Raw genomic sequence first — 17647 nt, forward strand, 5'->3', positions numbered from 1 at the left:
CGATCTTTGTCACTACTGGCACGACGACACCGTTTCCGCTCCGAATTAAAACACTGATAAACCCCCAATTAAGACATGTAGGTTTGATGCTATGTGACAAATTATTATTATAAAAGTCTATATCTGTTATCTTTAAGTAGTTATTTTTTATAAGTCTAAAATTAAGGAATAGAAAATAACTTTTCAGCTTTAGCTAACAAGTCAGCTATTGCTAGCTTAAAAACTAGCTAGCTAAATAGGCTAAACATATATTAGCATTTAACTGTTTAATTTTAAGTATTGGGCATACTTCCGTAGAGTGAAAACACAATCAAATATCTTGCTGTAAGGTGGGAGAGATTGAGTTTTTGTCCTTTTAAAATTGATTTTTTTTTTTTACATTTTAAAGGTGTGATAAAAACGCCTCAAATGAACTTTTCTCCGCTGTCCGGTTTAAAGCTCTTGACTATGTGTTTGAGGTGAGTCTTTGCCTTTAAGGTGAGTTTATGTCTTTGTGGCGAGGTTTGGCGTTTGCTTTAACTTGACAGTACCTCAAAATTAAACCTTAGTGTTTTTTTAATCTTCTTTAGGCTAGCACCACAATGAAGATCTCCATAAACTTACTGTCGCTACCAGCGCCGTATGTAACTGGTACCGGTGACCTTTACCCCCACAGTGGCAGGTTACCTGATGACACCTACAGGAAGCCATGGATCCGAGGTAAACAAAACACAAAGATACATTTAAACAGTTATCAATTTATTTATGTGGAGCAGCAAAGGCTATTGGAAATAAATTGTTATCTTAATACTGTTTTGTTTTTTTTAAGATAATTATCCTGTTGTTTATCATACTCAAAGTGTTAAGACTTTGGGCAATAATGTAGCAATAATGTGTAAACAGTTGATTTGTTTTTATATTTTTGCTTTATTTAGTTGCAGTTCATCAGGCTTTTTAAAAACGCATTAATTTATCTATTTTGTACTCTTTAGAAGCACCAAGTGCAATCTTTAAGTAACCCATTATTATCAGTTTTCTCATGTTTTCTTTTTGCTTGTTTCAAATTTTGCTCAGCTGGACGTCACGTTTTGATCTTGAACTGAAACACTAGACCAAACAAACACTTTCCTGGTACAAAATACATATTTTATTGAGTGGGACTCTCACAAAGTTATATATAAAAGGTAAATAACTGCTAAGTTGTAAGTCCATAAGTGTGAGGCAAAACGCAACAAAAATGTTGCGTTTTATTGTCCTGGCATCATCACGTAAACAGGACCTTAGATTGGAAATTTCTCCTTCAACCCATTCCTGTTAAAACTATGTTTCAGGACTTGTTTATTGCATTGAGAAATCCCTGTAAAAATGTTTAGCTACTCAGTTTTTGGTTCAACAAGAGATTTATTTTTAGATTTGTTTGGTCATAGCTGTAGAAGTCCTAAAGGAGGCACTGTTGATGCATCACAAATTTCATGATGAGTTCAAAAATTCAAGTAGAGTTTGATCTATTGCCAGTATTTACCTTTTTGTTCTACGATGTGCAAACTTTGCATGTTTTTATAATATTGTATGCCTTGGAAAAAGGTTTTCTTTGGGTTTAAAATCAGAGCATGGACTCAGAAACAAAAGAAATATTTGCTTGGTGAAAAGCCAGGTATTGAATCTCTGCTGGAAAGAAATAAATGTAAAAGCAACTTTTATAAATACTAGTAAATTTACAGAGACTTCTTTCTCCATTTGTTAATCTTTACATTTTTTAGAATAATCCTAACTGGGATTGAAAGAGAAATTACACAAATTACTGTATTTATTCAGCTACTCCTTACTTTTATCTACAGGAAAAGTGATTTCTTCCTGCAAGCTCTTTGTCAGTGGTTCAGTTCTTGATGACCTTGGACAGAAAAATCAACCTGTTAATCCATTGGAAAGGTATCAGCACTAAAATGCAACAAATTCAACTTTTTAAATGAATTTTGTAAACATCTGTGTACAAATTTCAGATTTATTGTGGAAAAGGATGTGGAGATAGTTCCCAGCTCTAATCCCGACTCCTTCGATGAGGATCAGTTTATTTTCCTCCAAAGTAAGCAGATTAATGATTCATATCAGGAAACGTTTTCTAAATGCAGACCTGACCAGACGAGTCCAGAAACTAAGAGCAAAGGTAACTAATTACACTTGTGCTTCCCTCAAATATCTTTTTAGAGGATATTTTAATGTGTTTTATTCTCCCAAACTTGCTTGCATACATAGATCTCTTCCTCTCTGAGGACTTCATTGCTCCAGATTTGGTGGCAGAGTTAAAAAGACATTTACCGTCTTTGAAAGCCAAACTGTCCAGGCTGAAGACGCTTCCTGTGTCCGACCCGCTGCTGAACTCAACAGGAATCAGCATCTCTGAGGACGCCATGTTCAGGTGCTCTTCTGATCCAGAATAATTTCTGCTGCCTCCAGAGCTTCTTGTTACCAGGATTATGTTTCATCCCAGCTGCTTCAGACGATGTGAGTCCTACCAGAAACCTGCAGATGCCAACGCCATCAGTGATGTCACATGTGGAGATTTTCAAGATCCGTTTCTTAAACTTCCTCTCTTGCAGACAGAGGTACAGGACTCTGCAAATAGTGTGTAAAAATTTTTAATGCATGGACTACTTATCGTTGTTTTATTGCATAAAATCAATGATTAATTATTATTAAGCATATTCATTAGTGTGAGATTGTTTGGTTATGTATATATATATTTTTATTATCTTCTCTGCAGTCGCTGCTGTTACCGCCTGTAGTCGACAGTTCCCGGCTTAAAACACAAAACTTCATGGCTTTTTCTGGTGTCGGTGGTTGTGTGAGCATTTCTCCAGAACCAGTAGACGAGGAATGTTCTGTCCTGGATTTACTTCGTAGAAGTGAGTAACAGATATTATCCAGGGTGCTTAAAATCCTTGAATTTCCTTGAGATGTTTTTAAAGGTTTGGAAAGTGCTTGGTATTCAAAACGCTCAGTTTGGAAATAAAGTTCAATCCAATGTTTGATTAAAAGCCTAAATGTGGGAAATGTTATTTACAGTTGAAATCAGATATTTTCATACATTACACTTTTTTTTTTCTCACAGTTTGAAATTAAATCAGACTAAACGTTTCTTGTTTTATGTTAGTTAGAATTACCAAAATTATTTCTATTTGACAAAAGCCAGAAAACGTAGGGAGAACATTTTTTTTAGAGATTTTTCTATGTAACTCTCTTTATTGTGTTTAAGCCTTTAACTTGAACAGGAAGGTCGATGTGTTTGGATTGTTTCAATGTAATTAATATGTATTATTCCTTTTTTCTCAATGACTAATCTGTGTATTTGAAATAGAGATTGTTTTTTATTTTATAAGTGAAACGTTGTTGAAATAGGGGATTTTTTTTGTGTTAAATTCGTGTTTTGTTCTCAGTGAGTGAGAACAAAAAACCGTTTGTTTACGGTGAGTGAGAGGGAGACATTTCAAAATATATAATTTTATTATATTTTTACCTTTTTAATTTGTATAGTTTTTATATCTAGAGTGATGGAAAAGTTTGAAAACTTACCTTAAAAATGCCTGAAAAATGTTTGAATTTTACTGTGTAAAAGTGTATAGGAAGTGTATTTAATTATAATTTTCTTTTTTCCTGTAGCTTCTCTTTCAAAGTCTCCAGTGGAAATTTCACAGTTTGATTTACAACAAAAACAAATAAAAGAAAAGAGACGGAGTGGAAAACTGATCGAATCAGGATGTTCAGGTAAATGCACACAAACAATCTCTGCAGTCTGGAGTCCAAGCTGTGATTTGGCCCAAAACGTTTTTTGTTTTTTTAAGGGTGTGCTGCGCCTCCAGTTGGAACAGAGCTGGACTTTATTCTGAGCCCGATTCCTAAGAAGAACCGAACCCACATCCGTCTGTCCACATCTCATCTCCAGGAAGAAAAACTTTCTCCTTTCACACCAACGTGAGAAAATATTTCAGCTTCATGTTCAAACTTTAAGTTCTCCAAAAGACGATAAAATTTCATCTACATTTCATAAAATAAAATGTAGTGTGGGGCTGCACAGTGGCGCAGTTGGTAGCACTGTTGCCTTGCAGCAAGAAGGTCCTGGGTTCGATTCCCGGCCGGGGTCTTTCTGCATGGAGTTTGCATGTTCTCCCTGTGCATGCGTGGGTTCTCTCCGGGTACTCCGGCTTCCTCCCACAGTCCAAAAACATGACTGTTAGGTTACTTGGTCTCTCTAAATTCTCCCTAGGTGTGTGTGTGTGTGCATGGTTGTTTGTCCTGTATGTCTTTGTGTTGCCCTGCGACAGACTGGCGACCTGTCCGGGGTGAACCCCGCCTCTCGCCTGCAACGTAGCTGGAGAGGCACCAGCAACCCTCCCGACCCCATTAGGGACAAAGGGGGAACAGAAAATGGATGGATGGATGAAAATAATATTCATAATAAAAACGACTCAAAACCGGAAATCTCAAACCAGCGTGAGATTAACTCAAATTTCAGTCGACTTTTTATTACAGAAACAAACACTTGACTTCTGTAACATTCTTTATGTTGATGCACTTTTTTAAAGAAAAGTAACTATAATGATTGTTTTTCAGATCTTTGCTCTCGACAAGAACCAAAAATGAGATGAAGAAAACAGTCTGGAGCTCAGAGAAGCATCTGACCCCCGTCCTTCGCTTCCTGTTGTCAGGTAAAAACCTTATCAGACGTTAGAAACCGACACTGCAAAACAGGGACGAATAACTTTACTACTACATTATTAATTAAAAAATACTACAGAAAACATAATACCAAGAAAAATCTACACAGCAAAAAGTGTTTTCATTATAGGATATACTATATCTGGATGATTTTATTTGTATTTTATAGCGCTTTGGAGAAATTTACAACTTTGCTTGCCATATTAATTTCACTGCAAAAAATTCTCTTCTTAAAATAAATGAAAAAAGATAGATGTGCAGCAATCTGCAAATGGAGCTAATACTTTAACAATATTCAAGAATTATGATTATTTTAATTAATTCACCAATTAGTCCACAAAAAAACATTACAGACTGCTAAACAAAGGTATTGATCTTTGTTTGTTTGATAGCAAAAAGTCTATCATATTGCAGTACAGAGACGTTATAACCGCCTCTGCACTGCAGGAACCTTTATTTGACTAAAATTGTTGCTGATGTTCTTTCAAATGATCAATTTAACACAGATTGTAACTCTAAACTTTCAAAACATCATCTTTAATTAAAATTCTCACACTTACTAATTAATATTTGATTAATTTAACCTGCTTAGAATCCATTTAGGCTTTTATTTTGGTTTGTTTATCTTGTTTTAGTCCAGTAATGATTTGGTTTTATTCACCTGCCGTCACAAAATATTTTATTATGTGCTGATATTTAAAACCATTGAAGTATTTTTTTTAATTATTATTATTATCTGTCAAAATTTTGGACTTTTATTGTACAATAAAAGTGAGTGAGTGCAGTAGTCTCTGTGAACCACCAGGGGTCGGTATTTTCCTGAGGAAAAGGTTTATGTACTTTATTTGTTACTTTTACTTTGTTAATCAGTAGAGTGTAGATATTTCTTAGTCTAATATTGGTTATTTAATAATAAATTATTGATTACAATAATGATTGGCTTTCATCAATCTTTCTTCGTTAGGATAAGTATTGATTAATCTTTGTTTTGATTTTAAGTAAATTATAATCCAGGGAATATACAAAAATCTCCACTTTCTTCTTTCTATATGTTAGAGATTGTTCCATCCTTCACATTTATTTATTTTTATAGATTAAATTACTGATTAATTCATCAATATCATCCATATTAAATATATCTTCTTATTCCCCAAATGACTCTTTTTCATTTTCTCACAGAGCCTGCGTTACATGAAGCAGCCTCCGGGTTTCATCCTCTGCATGAAGCGTTGGGAGTTATCAAACTAGAAAAACAAAGTTTCAGCAGTGCTGTTGACAAACTGGAACTACGTTTGGAGACAGGAAAACCAGAGATAATTCTGGGTAAAAACCTTGAGTTGATTGAAATGATGACGACTGAGGTTCCTACAAACGGACAGAACGAGAAGGAAGACTTCAACAGAATGATACCTGAACATGAGGAGGGTGAGGATCTGTATAAAGATATCTTTATGACAGTCTCTTACAGTAGTTTTGTTCTTTAAAATAAATATTTGAATTCTTTTATAACATATAAATAAGCCAATAAGCAGAAATATACATTATTTTTGCACATTTTTGTACTTCCATTTGGGTCTAAGCGACTTCTGAAAACAATCCAAACGCTTAAAAAATAAAATCACCCAGTTGTTTTTTTTGTTTTGTTTCGGGGGGGGGTTTCACAATAAGTTAAATGGCTTTTGGTGTCTAGAAAATTATCCATTTCATAAAACTTTCAAATGTAACAAATCAGCAGAGCCCAGCCATGGTTACCTAGCAACCACAGCAGAGCTCCAGCACATTTGGTCAGCTGGTTTTACCGCTTTATGCTGTATAATGGCTGCTGGAAAAGACAAGTGATTTGTTGTTGACTTATCCTCTGGAAACCATGTGCTGCATTCTTGTTGGTTGTACAGGAGGCTCTACTTTTGCTTTTCAAACATGTATGTTTGTAATATTGCATTTGTTTACAGCAGTTTTCAGCTGCAAGTGTAAACGTTAAGTTAGGGGCCGTGGCCAGCAGCAGATTATTAGGATTTAAAGGGACAAGAAGATAAAATCTTTTTCTATCTTCTTAAAAGAGATAAAGAATTTCTTCCTTTCTTTCTTTTTTCCTTTCTTTCTTTCTTTCTTTCTTCCTCTCTTTCATTCTAAATTATGATTAAATATAAACAAATATATATAAACATACAGACATATATATGCAACAAATACAGGGAAAAACCATAAACATAACCTGTTCAAGGAAGCATAATAAATCTCCTTTAATATTTGTTTTTAGTTGAATTTCTCCATGTGGATTCTCCAAACAACGCCAATCTCCTAAAAAAAAGCCCTGTTGGTTCACCCCGGTTCTCGTCCTCGAGCCCAAACAGTCGGGAACGAAGCACCACCAGCACCGGTCCAGAGAAGACACGTTCGGAACCTGCTGCCGGTTCTCCTGCGCTCGTCAACGTCAGCAGTGGCGTAGCTGATTGGTTTAGGAGCTCCGGCGGTTCTGGGTGCTCTCTGCCCTCCATATCAAACATTGGAGATAATCAGAAGAGTTTGATCTTCACGAAACATCGACCGGAGAAGAACCTGGACCCTCTGTCCGACTTCATGACGCTGAGGTCGCAGCAGCTGGCTGCAGCTGGTGCGACTACAAGCATCTCTGCAGGTACAGCCACACAGTTATCAGCTCCTTTTCTCTAAAAAACCCTGTGGTTTACAGCTTATTTAACATTTTTCTCCTCAACAGTTAATACAGCAGAGGTTTTCTTACTTTAAATAATAATAACAGTTTTAATAACAACAAAAAGGCTGAAAAGCTTCTGTAAACACTGACAATAATCTAAAATCGTAGCTGACTCTGTAAGGAGAAAGTTGTCACTAAAAATTCAGCACAGTGCCAGAAATTAGGAATGTGTTTTTGAGGAACATTTCCACATTCAACAACAATTCAAAGTCTTTAAGGTTTTTACCAAGCTCTTCTTATAATTGTAAAACACTTAAATTAGCATTTTTTTCTCTTGTGTCGCCTTGGTTAATTTAAAATAAAAAGGTTTAATTTTTTGTCAGTTATTAAATGATCATATTTGAATTAGATTGATGCATTGATGTTTTCTGAACCTTCAACAGAAAGTTTTAGTTTTTTTTTTTATTTCAAATGGAAAAATACTTTAATGATCCCAAAGGGAAACTAAATGTTATTGTAACTCATATTGATTCAAAATGTTCAGAGTTAATGATGGTTGTTGGCCGGAAAGATCTCCTATAGTGACGGTGAAAAGTTTACGTGGACACTCTTCGGTTTGGATTTTAGTACTTTAATCATTTATTTGGACCTTTCTTTTTCAGGACGATACAATTTGACAAACAGTTTCAGTAAAGATGCATCGATAAATCTGCACCAATTTCCTTAATTTTGTGAGACCGGCTGATACTCACATGTGAAGCTGATCTCATTTACTTCGACAAAGGTCTAAAACTCAACCACTGTCCTCTTTTGCTAAAACACAATTGGTGCACCCCTACAAAATACTAAATATGAAAAGAAAAGTGGTCAGATATTTTAACTATACCAGCAGCTTGTTGGTGACTACAGAAGCGCAGTTTACTAAAGGACGTCTAACTGAGTTATTATTCATATTTTACCTGTATGTGTAATTATGACCATGTGTGGATTAGAGAAAATCCACCCAATTTGTGCCATAAGTTCTTCTTTCTAAAGTTAATTGAAGAACAGAATCTCAGTTTCTTTTTATGTTAAGTTTCTCTCTGTGATCTCTTTCCATCGTGTTCATAGTACCAGAAGAAGAAGAGGTGAACCATGAGACACCAGAGCAGCAGCATCATCATCCAGAAGAGATGAAGACGACTGACAAGAAGCCAGCGTACGTGAGCCTCGCTGTGATGGGAGACGCAGTCAGAGAGCAGAACCCGGCCGCTGTGAGGGCGGGTCGGATCGACGGTCGTCCTGTCGGCGACTCGGACCTCAAACATCACAGCCGAGTCATTCAGGTTCAGCCAACAGGTGAACGTTTGGATCAAATGTTTCCTGTCAGAGAAACTGAAATATATTGGCTTTATTAACACTACTGTGCCATTAATAACTAGTGGTTATAAATAAGGCTGAAACGATTAATCTGATTAATCATGATCAATTAATCATCAACTAATTTAGTAATTGATTAATTGTCAACTGGAGTTAAGAGATTCGAAAAAGGTTGTTTGTTGAACGAACAAAATACTTTGGCAGTAATTGATCCAAAACTGTACAATAATGTATACATTTTAACAAACAAGATCTTTGTAAATATGTTCCACCTTAAAAATAATCACACGATCAGTCGGTATTGATAAATCGAGCAGTTTTTCACTTGTTGATGTTAAAAGTATTTTCTTTAGATGCAGATACATCCTTTGCTACAAATGATGAAGTGTAAACTAAATGCTGTTTTGTTGTATTTTAGACAATAAAACATATAAATTTTTTTAATGAATTATTTATCAGCATTTTTTAAAAGTATTTCTGATAAATAGAAAAGTGGCACAATGTGACAATATTTTAGCCCATTAATCGTCAGAATAATCAATTACTAAAATAATAGTTAGTATTTTTACTAACGAATCCACTGCCGCCTGTTGAACAATCGTCGTAGAAAAATGTCTGAAATGTTCCTAAAAGTCGCTGCTGCCCTGCAGAGAGTCAGCGGCGAGCTTACGGCGAGTTGCTGGCCGTCGCTGTGCCTTGTTTGAGTTCGGCCAGGCAGCTGGGGCTCCACTTCCCGTCGTGGGGAGACTTCAGCTGCTTGTCCCCAGACCAGACGCACTTCCTGCTCAAACAGCAGGATCGGGCCCTCAGCAGGACCCCAGCAGGGAGCTCCGAACTGGTCAGAGGTACGACCGCTCTTCTTTTCACTTATCTGATATTTTATTATGGAATTTAATCAGATATTCACAATTGTGTTCCTATTGCTGCAGATCAGGAGCAGCTTTTTAACCTGGCTGCTCTCGTCCATGTGTTAGTGACGTTCAAAGAGCTGCTGCTGAAGTGTGACCTGAGCATTGCTGTGGGTCAGTGTGAACTGAAATCTCCTGTCTGAAATGATTAATCGGATTTATCGTGAATAATCGATTATTGAGATAATCGTCAATTAATTTACGTCACAGCAGAGTCGTTCAGATTCAGCCAAAAGGTGAACATTCAAATTAAGAAATACTTTATTGATACCAAAGGGAAATTAAATGTTGCTGTAACTCATTAATTCAGATTCTTCAGAGTTATTGTAGATACTGATGCCTGTTGGCAGGAAAGAGTTCCTGTAGCAGTCTGTGTTACAGTGAATCTGAAGAAGCCTCTGACTGAAGATACCCTGTTTTCTGTTTTTTATTGATCATACTTTACCTTTTCTGAAGATTTAGACAAAATGTTTTCTGAGATGTAAGCTAATATTAATAAATTTATTCGTTTTCTAGACCAAGTTGTTGTAATTAGTCAATTATTGAAATAATCGTCAACTAATTTAGTAATTGATTGTTAACAGACTCAAAAAGGCCGTTTACTGAAAGAACAACACGCTCAAAGCGGTAATTATTCCAAAACTTTATAAAAAACATACACATTTTGCATTTATGGTAGAAATAAACTTTTGTCTGTAAATATGTTCTTTCCAAAACAAACAGTAAAGGAATAAATGTTATTGTATTTAAGAGGATTGGATTTTCTGCATTTTGCATGTTTAATCTAATTCTAATATTGCATAAAAAGACTTAAGTGGCTGGATAAAAAAATTGCTGAATTTTTAATTTGTTTAATTGATTAATCATCAGAATAACCGTTTACTAAAATAATCATGAGTCGCAGTCCTAGTTCTTGAATTAAGTTAATCACAGGTAAAGATGTTGGAAACCTATTAAAATGTTGTGGAAATAACATTAAACCACACACACACACACACACACACACACACACACACACACACACACACACACACACACACACAGAGGGTTAAATAATGAAATATGTTATAACAAAACCAAAACCGTACCAAGTTTTGTAATAAAGTGAAGGAAGTGAAACAATTTTATTTGTTGTCATGTGATATTTTGTGACTCTTCAGAGTACCTGACCAAAGCAGCTGAGACGTGTGAGGATCATCGCCTGAGGCAGCTGAGGATGAGGCTGCAGATCATCGTCTTCCTCAGTTACAAGAAGGAAGAACCCGACTTCAAACTGCTGGAGCTGCAGCAGCTTCTGGCTGAAATGCTGCAAATGAGAAAAGGAAGCAACTCTACAGAGAAAGTCGGATTTCACAAAAGATTTTGTTGCATATTTAAATAGTTGCTAAAGTATTTGTAACCTTCCAACTTTTGGTCAGATTGTAGTCTCAGAAATTAATGAATAGGATTCAATTTAATACATCAAAACAAAAGTAGTGCATCATATTAAAGTGTGGTTTTTATTTTTAAAACCGTGCGTTTATCAATGGCCCTGTCTACTCTGATACCAGTGGGAGGCATAATCGAGAGTCAACGTCATCATTTTAAATTTTGAGGTCATAATTTCGAGATACAGAGTGATTTTTTATTTTTTTTACTTTGAGTCATAATTTTGAGATAGAAAGTAGTCATTTCAACTTTCAAAGTCATGACTTTAAAATTCTTAATTATGAGATCTGGGCTTCCACTGGAGCGATCGTGCTTTGAAAAGCAGCATGAAGTTGAAATTGGGACTTTGACTCTTATGATTGAAACTTTTATTTTTGTAGTCACGACTTCCTGTTGGGTTTAAATTTTTTCCTAAGTTTTATATTATCTAATTGTATATTTAGTGTAATAGTAATTTTATTGTACTCTATAAATCTGTGCAGAAGAAAGGGAGGAAATAAAAGTAATTTTGATTTCCATTTCGTTGGTTTATCACAAAAATCTAAATGTTCTTTAGGGTTTGTAGCTAAAATGTGACAAAATTTAAGGGTTTTAAATACTTTTGCAAGGCACAGTAATAAATCAGTTCCTGCGTTTCTTTAGATTCTCGTCATTCTCTCTGTGGAATCTCATGAAACCAGTTCAAAGGTCGTCACCAGCTTGAGCAAAGTAACCGGTGAGCAGGTTTCAGATTTAATTAGCAGAAATTCTCATTAACTTTCATTTCCTGTTGCAATATTTACACAAAATAAATTAACCTGGAACCATTTTCAGCTGAGTTTGTTGTTTTGCTGCAGGAGCTGCAGTGAGTTCAGTTTGTCCCGATGAGGAGAAGAAGAAACTAAACGGCGCCTCTGTGGTCAGCAGGTCCTGAAAGCATTAAATTCAATCATTGTTTTCTTCCAAACTGTGAGAATAATTATTACATGCATGCTATATTAAGTTAAATTACTATTTAAACTTGATATATTGTACTACATTTATTATGAAAAGAGTTTGTCATTAATTTTTACATTCGGGCAAAACTGTAGATTTCTTCCTTCATTTACGTTTTTTATGATGCTGAAACAACAAGCAGGCTGGATGTGAATCTATCGGCTACGACAGGCAATGAATCAGTTTTATCTATCAATCAATTTAATATTTGGTCACTTTTTCCCCAACGCGCTCCTTGGATTTCCATAGTGATGTCATCAGCACAGCCGCCATTTTGTTTTGTTAATGTTTTATTTAGGTTTATTCTGTGAATATTTTGAGTATATTCTTGTAATTAAACAGAAATAAACAAAAAAAGATTAAAATCGGATATGGTTTGGGATTTTATTTTTAAACCGTATCGCCTGGCTCTTCTTTTGGTTTATTATTTTACTTTAAGATAAAAAAAAAATAAAGACAGAAAAATGCCTGGCTCCTGTAAGAAGCTTTACTTTGTTTCTGTCTTCCTGTCCTGTTTTCCCAGAGTTTGCGGCAGCGATTGTGTTTTGGTATTTGAGGAGAACATCGGACCAGATTTTCCCTGGAGCTGCTTCTCAGTTTTGGTGGAGTTTGACCATCCGGGCCCGTCCCGCTGGTCCCAGATCTGCAGCGACCGAAGCATCAGCCGCCTCTCCTTCATCACCAGCCTGTCCGACTCCGGTTTGACTCCTGTTCGCTTGTCAACCATCAACATCCCTGCTGCAAGGCTGCTGGCAGACAATGGCTAGCACATAATGTGCTAAATCTTAAACGTACCCCTGTTATATATATATGAAAATGGACACCGTGCTTTGCTACTCTATGACAACTGGATAACAAAGTCAGGAAAAAGTTTTAATGAAGAAAAAATAGCGAGGGAGAGAAGTAGTTGACTCTGACAAGCGTAACATGTAGATGTGCTGTGGAATTTGGTGCGTTTCAGTTCAGCTACAAAATTTTAAAAAGGCAACACAACTCAGACAGATCATCGTTAGAGCAGGAGTTTAAACCTTTGACCCCTCGAGTCTCTTGGAACCAAGGCTATTGCCCCAAACATGGGTCCTTCATTAGTGAAGGGGTAAATTAGCTAATCTACCACATCTGTGTTAGTTTAGCTAATGGCGTTTACAATAATTGTAAAATAAACACTGAGCCTATGAACACAAAACTAACGGACTGAATGTTCTTTTCTTTGTGTGGGAAAAGTTTAAGTGTTTTTTGGTGTTGAATCCTGGTACATTAGTGGCGTTGTTGTCAGTTGCTATGGTAACGAATAGCGAAGCTGGCACAGAAAGCGAGAAAAGATCAACGGTTTTCTGTGTTATTTTCCCAATGCACTGCACTACATTGGCAATACCTAAATCTCCAGGTTTCATTTAGCTAACAGCTGGACTTCTCTACCGCAGCAGCATGTAAAGAATAGCCTGTTTGCCCTCCAGCATTGTGCGCACATGGAACAATAACATGCAGGGGATCTAAAGGGTTGTGTGTATTTATTTTTCTCTCTAAATGTCTGTTTCTTCCCTTAAAGACACAGAGAAAATCTGTTGGCGTCTGGAGGAAAACGTCCCGTTTGTGTTGCTGGTGACTGAGGGGCTTCTGAATTATCCTCTGCTGCTGCAGACACTTGAGTCAAGGTGAGACTTTTATTACATCCATTATCATTTATCGTGATAAATTTCTTGTCATGATGAGAATTTTGATTTATCGATATCACAATAAATTCCAATTATTGTTGTTTTAAAAAAACCTAAACTGTCAGGATTGTTATTGTCATAATTTTCTCCACTGTTTGTTCATTGAGAGCATCAGGAAAATATGAGAATATGATTAAATGAAGTTACTGTATGGAGTTTATTGGGGCTGACTATAAATATAAATAGTTATCGTCACCTTTATTGTTATCATCACAATTGCACACAGCACCAACATCCGCTAGGGCTTCAAAATAAAAGCTCAGATTCTTTTCACAACAGATCCTATTTACGATTTTAATCAACACCCCTCCTTTTTTTCTAATAAGAAAATTACAAATGACAGAAAATATTTTTAAAAATGCTTTTATTTTAGTCATCCTGTCTGTGTGGTGTTTCAGGGCCATGCAATGACCATTTTTGTTTCATTACAAGAATATAGTCATAATATTGGCTAAGAAATGCAATTTTGCCAGAAAAAATATCTTAAAATGTTGACTTTAAACTTTATCTTGGAGCTTTGGGGTTCTGAGTGTCCGTCTGTGTTGCAGCTTCGGTGTAACTGTGATGGAGAGGAGCCACAGTCCGACTTTGCAGAAACTCGGAGGAATCCATAACTACACCGTGATCACTGTAGACGAAAGTACAGCTATCGTCATTCAGGTATCCGGACACATCAGACTTCTGGTGTATCCAGTCTCTATGCAGTATCTGTTCCACCTCAACATTTAAATACTAATTCGGATAAATATTTGATTGCTTGCAAAGCGTCTTCAGTCTGAACGGTTTTATTTTATTCAACTTTTATGTCACTGGTGTTAGACGTGTCATAATTCTGCAATATAAAAAGTCAGACTTGGTAAATCTGGACGTAAACAAAAATTATAATTATGAACTAATCGTGTCACTGAAGAGCAACGCGTCAGTCAGACCAACTCCAGGCTCTGACCTCACCTCCAAACAGAGTTAAATGGAAATAGAGGAAAAGTCTGTATTAAACCAACATATAAAGCTTAATGTTTTAAAGTAAGGGAATGTGGTGACTTTGGTTGTCGTGTCTGTCACTGACACAGACAGTTTTCCACCGTAAGTGACATCATTGTTGATGACTGACTCATCTAGTCTCTGCTGTTTGGTGTGTGTGTAGGAGCAGGATGAACTGGGTCAAGACCGAGCCAGTGAGAGGCTGGTGATGAGGCTGAGCGCGCTCTCTCTGCAGTACAGCTGCTGCTGGCTCATCCTGCACTGCCCTGACGGCCGGGGCGGAGGGTCAGAGTTCACTAAAACTTCATTACCCACTAACTAGTCCTTCCTTCCTATTAGCAGACTTTCTTATAACTTGGTGAACTTGATTTGATCAATAACCTTTTTGGGGGGGGGGGGGTTTGTAGATCTTCATACTTTGGCTGGTTTTTCACTTATCATTGCTTCACTTTCTGACAATTTCAGAGAAATATTTTTGCCATATAAGCCATTAAACTCAAAACTTTCAATTAATTAGGCATAAAAAGGCTCCTAAACTCGAAGGATTAACCAATATGGAGACGACCTGTTAAGGCTGGACAATAAATCAGTAACAATAGATAATAGGTTTGATAGAATATTCAATATAGAATATATAGAATATTTAACAGTCAACTAACTCGCTCGTTCTCTGGTTACCTAGCAACTCATTCTTTGGTTACCTAGCAACAGCCTTTTCAGTAACTTGTGCAGTAGCAGTTTGAGTTTCTCCTCTGACGTTTGGCAGCATTTCAGATATTTGAGACAAAAAAAACCTAATCAATAATTATCAATACCGACTGATATGAACCTCAGCCATATCATCCAGCTCTACAGCTTATTATCTAAACTTGTTTAATAATAAATTAAAATAATTTATTATTTTAATGATTTTTTTTTTATGAATCTGTGAACTGAAGCCTCTTTTGGTTAACCAGACTTACCTCTAAATAAATTAGGAGTATTTTAAAACCTACCAAGTTGTACTTTAAAGTTTATGTGTAATTGCAGGTTTTCAAGCGAAACCTTCAGCAACTTGGTGTTGGTTTATTCGTCTCTGGTTTTGTTCGGCATGAAGTCCGAGGAGCTGGATGTGAAGGTAGAAACACAAATGTTTTTAGGTTTTCTGCCCGAAGTGGCTCACTTCAATAAAAAACTAAAATATGTTAAAGTTTTAATGAACAGTCATATTTAATAAATTAGCTGCAAAAAAAGATATTTGCACTAGAAACTTGACCAAAAATCCTTGGTACGATTTGTTTTTTGCAGTGTATACATAGTTTTAATTAAGCAACATTTCTAGTTTAATAAGGTTTATTTTGGTCTGATTGGATGTAGTATTCTAATCTAAACTTTGTGTTTTTATCAGCTGTAAATGAAAAAGCATCATAATTAACTTAACCTACATTGTGGGTTTCAGTTACTGAAATAAATGAACCTTTCAGTAATATTCTACCTTATTGAATATGACTTTATGTCTTAGGGACTCATAATTATATTAATAACAAGCAAACTGTTCAGGTATAGAAAGTGTTTAATTTGTTGTATTATTGTGTTGCAGTATTATTTACTAAAATATGACTGTCACAGTTTCACCAGTTGTTTCCAGTTAGTTCTCTCAACTGGTTTTCAGGTGCTGATTGTGTCAGAAGTGTTGGAAATGGCCGAGTTTATCAATCAGATCTGCTTCAGCTCCCTGATGTCCAAATATGGAGATCCTGTGAGCTACCTGGACAGAGACTGGCTGACTGTCAGCCCCTCTCAGGTGACACTAAACTCAAGTTTTATTATATTTAATGTTTAAATGCATCTCTGCTCCTCTCCTGCAGTAGATAAGGACATAAATAAATTATTTAGGTTTGGTTTTCTCTTGAAAAATGCTTTAAATATTTCAACGATGCTTAATTGGAATTGTTTCCCACGACAAGGTATTAGAGAAATAAAAATAAATAAAATATGAGAAAAAAGTCATAAAATAGTGAGAAAAAGTTGTACAACAGTAAGTCGAAATAATACAAGAAAAGTCATAATATTATCAGAATAAAGTCAAAAAACGCAAGAATAAAGTTGTACAACAAAGTAATTTTATGAGTATAAGGCTGTAATAATACAAGAATAAAACTGGAATAATATGAGAAAAAAAATCATAATATTACCAATATACAATCATAATAATATGAGAATAAAGATGTACAAAAAAACCTCTGATTTAGATCGTAGCGGCCGATCTTCCGTAACACACCACACACCACAGGATGAACTACCTGCACCAAGCGACAATCTTAGAGAACAACCAAAGATCTAAGATTGTCGTAAGGGGAAAAATTGGGGCAAAAAATCTTGTAGTGTGAACTATTGCATCAGCTAGTCGGATGTGCCCGTCGTCTCTATTTAAATTTAATTATTACTGAAGGGCAACATAGTATACAGACTTCATAATCTGCACTCTTTTGGTTGAATGCAGTATTTATTTACATTTTAGCTTTATGTTTAGTTTTTATTCAAGTGCGTTTTTTGTTAATGGAGACTGAGAATCCATTTTATTTTTGGTTGTTTTGTTTATTTTGTTTATCAGTTCCAGTGTTAAATATTCTTTTGAAAATAAAGTGCATCTATCTTTGGCAGGAAATCACATGCATTATTACGTCATTTCCATTAAATCAGTGTAAAAAGGTCTTCAGACAATATTATCGTTTATCGCAATAATTTTTGAGACAATTAATCGCTCATCAAACTTTGTTATTGTGACAGGCCTATTTATGCTGATAATATTATTACTTTAATAATTTCCAACAAAGAAAATCTCTTAATCTGGCTGTAATACTCCGTCGTAGTTTCCTATAACGTTCACTCACCAAAAAGCTTTAAATGTTTTTGAATTTTCACATCTTAGCTTTATAAGTGTCTTTGGACAC

The 17647-nt window shown here is 35.6% G+C and overlaps 1 protein-coding gene across 2 annotated transcripts in view; it reads left to right on the top strand.

The window, feature by feature from the left end:
* Window positions 1-17647, top strand: part of shoc1 (shortage in chiasmata 1) — a 21166-nt gene continuing 3519 nt past the window's right edge. For both annotated transcript variants that reach the window (XM_028032701.1, XM_028032702.1), the window contains exons 1-25: window positions 1-77; window positions 389-458; window positions 570-699; window positions 1818-1908; window positions 1980-2143; window positions 2233-2395; window positions 2468-2582; window positions 2741-2882; window positions 3637-3741; window positions 3819-3948; window positions 4588-4682; window positions 5872-6117; window positions 6953-7330; window positions 8459-8686; window positions 9358-9552; window positions 9637-9729; window positions 10776-10957; window positions 11686-11758; window positions 11880-11949; window positions 12542-12717; window positions 13568-13673; window positions 14282-14393; window positions 14878-14999; window positions 15744-15831; window positions 16366-16497. In XM_028032701.1, the coding sequence (XP_027888502.1) occupies window positions 76-77; window positions 389-458; window positions 570-699; window positions 1818-1908; window positions 1980-2143; window positions 2233-2395; window positions 2468-2582; window positions 2741-2882; window positions 3637-3741; window positions 3819-3948; window positions 4588-4682; window positions 5872-6117; window positions 6953-7330; window positions 8459-8686; window positions 9358-9552; window positions 9637-9729; window positions 10776-10957; window positions 11686-11758; window positions 11880-11949; window positions 12542-12717; window positions 13568-13673; window positions 14282-14393; window positions 14878-14999; window positions 15744-15831; window positions 16366-16497 (3408 nt within the window). In that variant the 5' untranslated portion in view covers window positions 1-75. The remainder of the gene's footprint in view (window positions 78-388; window positions 459-569; window positions 700-1817; window positions 1909-1979; window positions 2144-2232; window positions 2396-2467; window positions 2583-2740; window positions 2883-3636; window positions 3742-3818; window positions 3949-4587; window positions 4683-5871; window positions 6118-6952; window positions 7331-8458; window positions 8687-9357; window positions 9553-9636; window positions 9730-10775; window positions 10958-11685; window positions 11759-11879; window positions 11950-12541; window positions 12718-13567; window positions 13674-14281; window positions 14394-14877; window positions 15000-15743; window positions 15832-16365; window positions 16498-17647) is intronic.

This window comes from Xiphophorus couchianus, chromosome 12, assembly GCF_001444195.1.
Source record: "Xiphophorus couchianus chromosome 12, X_couchianus-1.0, whole genome shotgun sequence".
NCBI classification, from domain to species: Eukaryota; Metazoa; Chordata; class Actinopteri; order Cyprinodontiformes; family Poeciliidae; genus Xiphophorus; species Xiphophorus couchianus.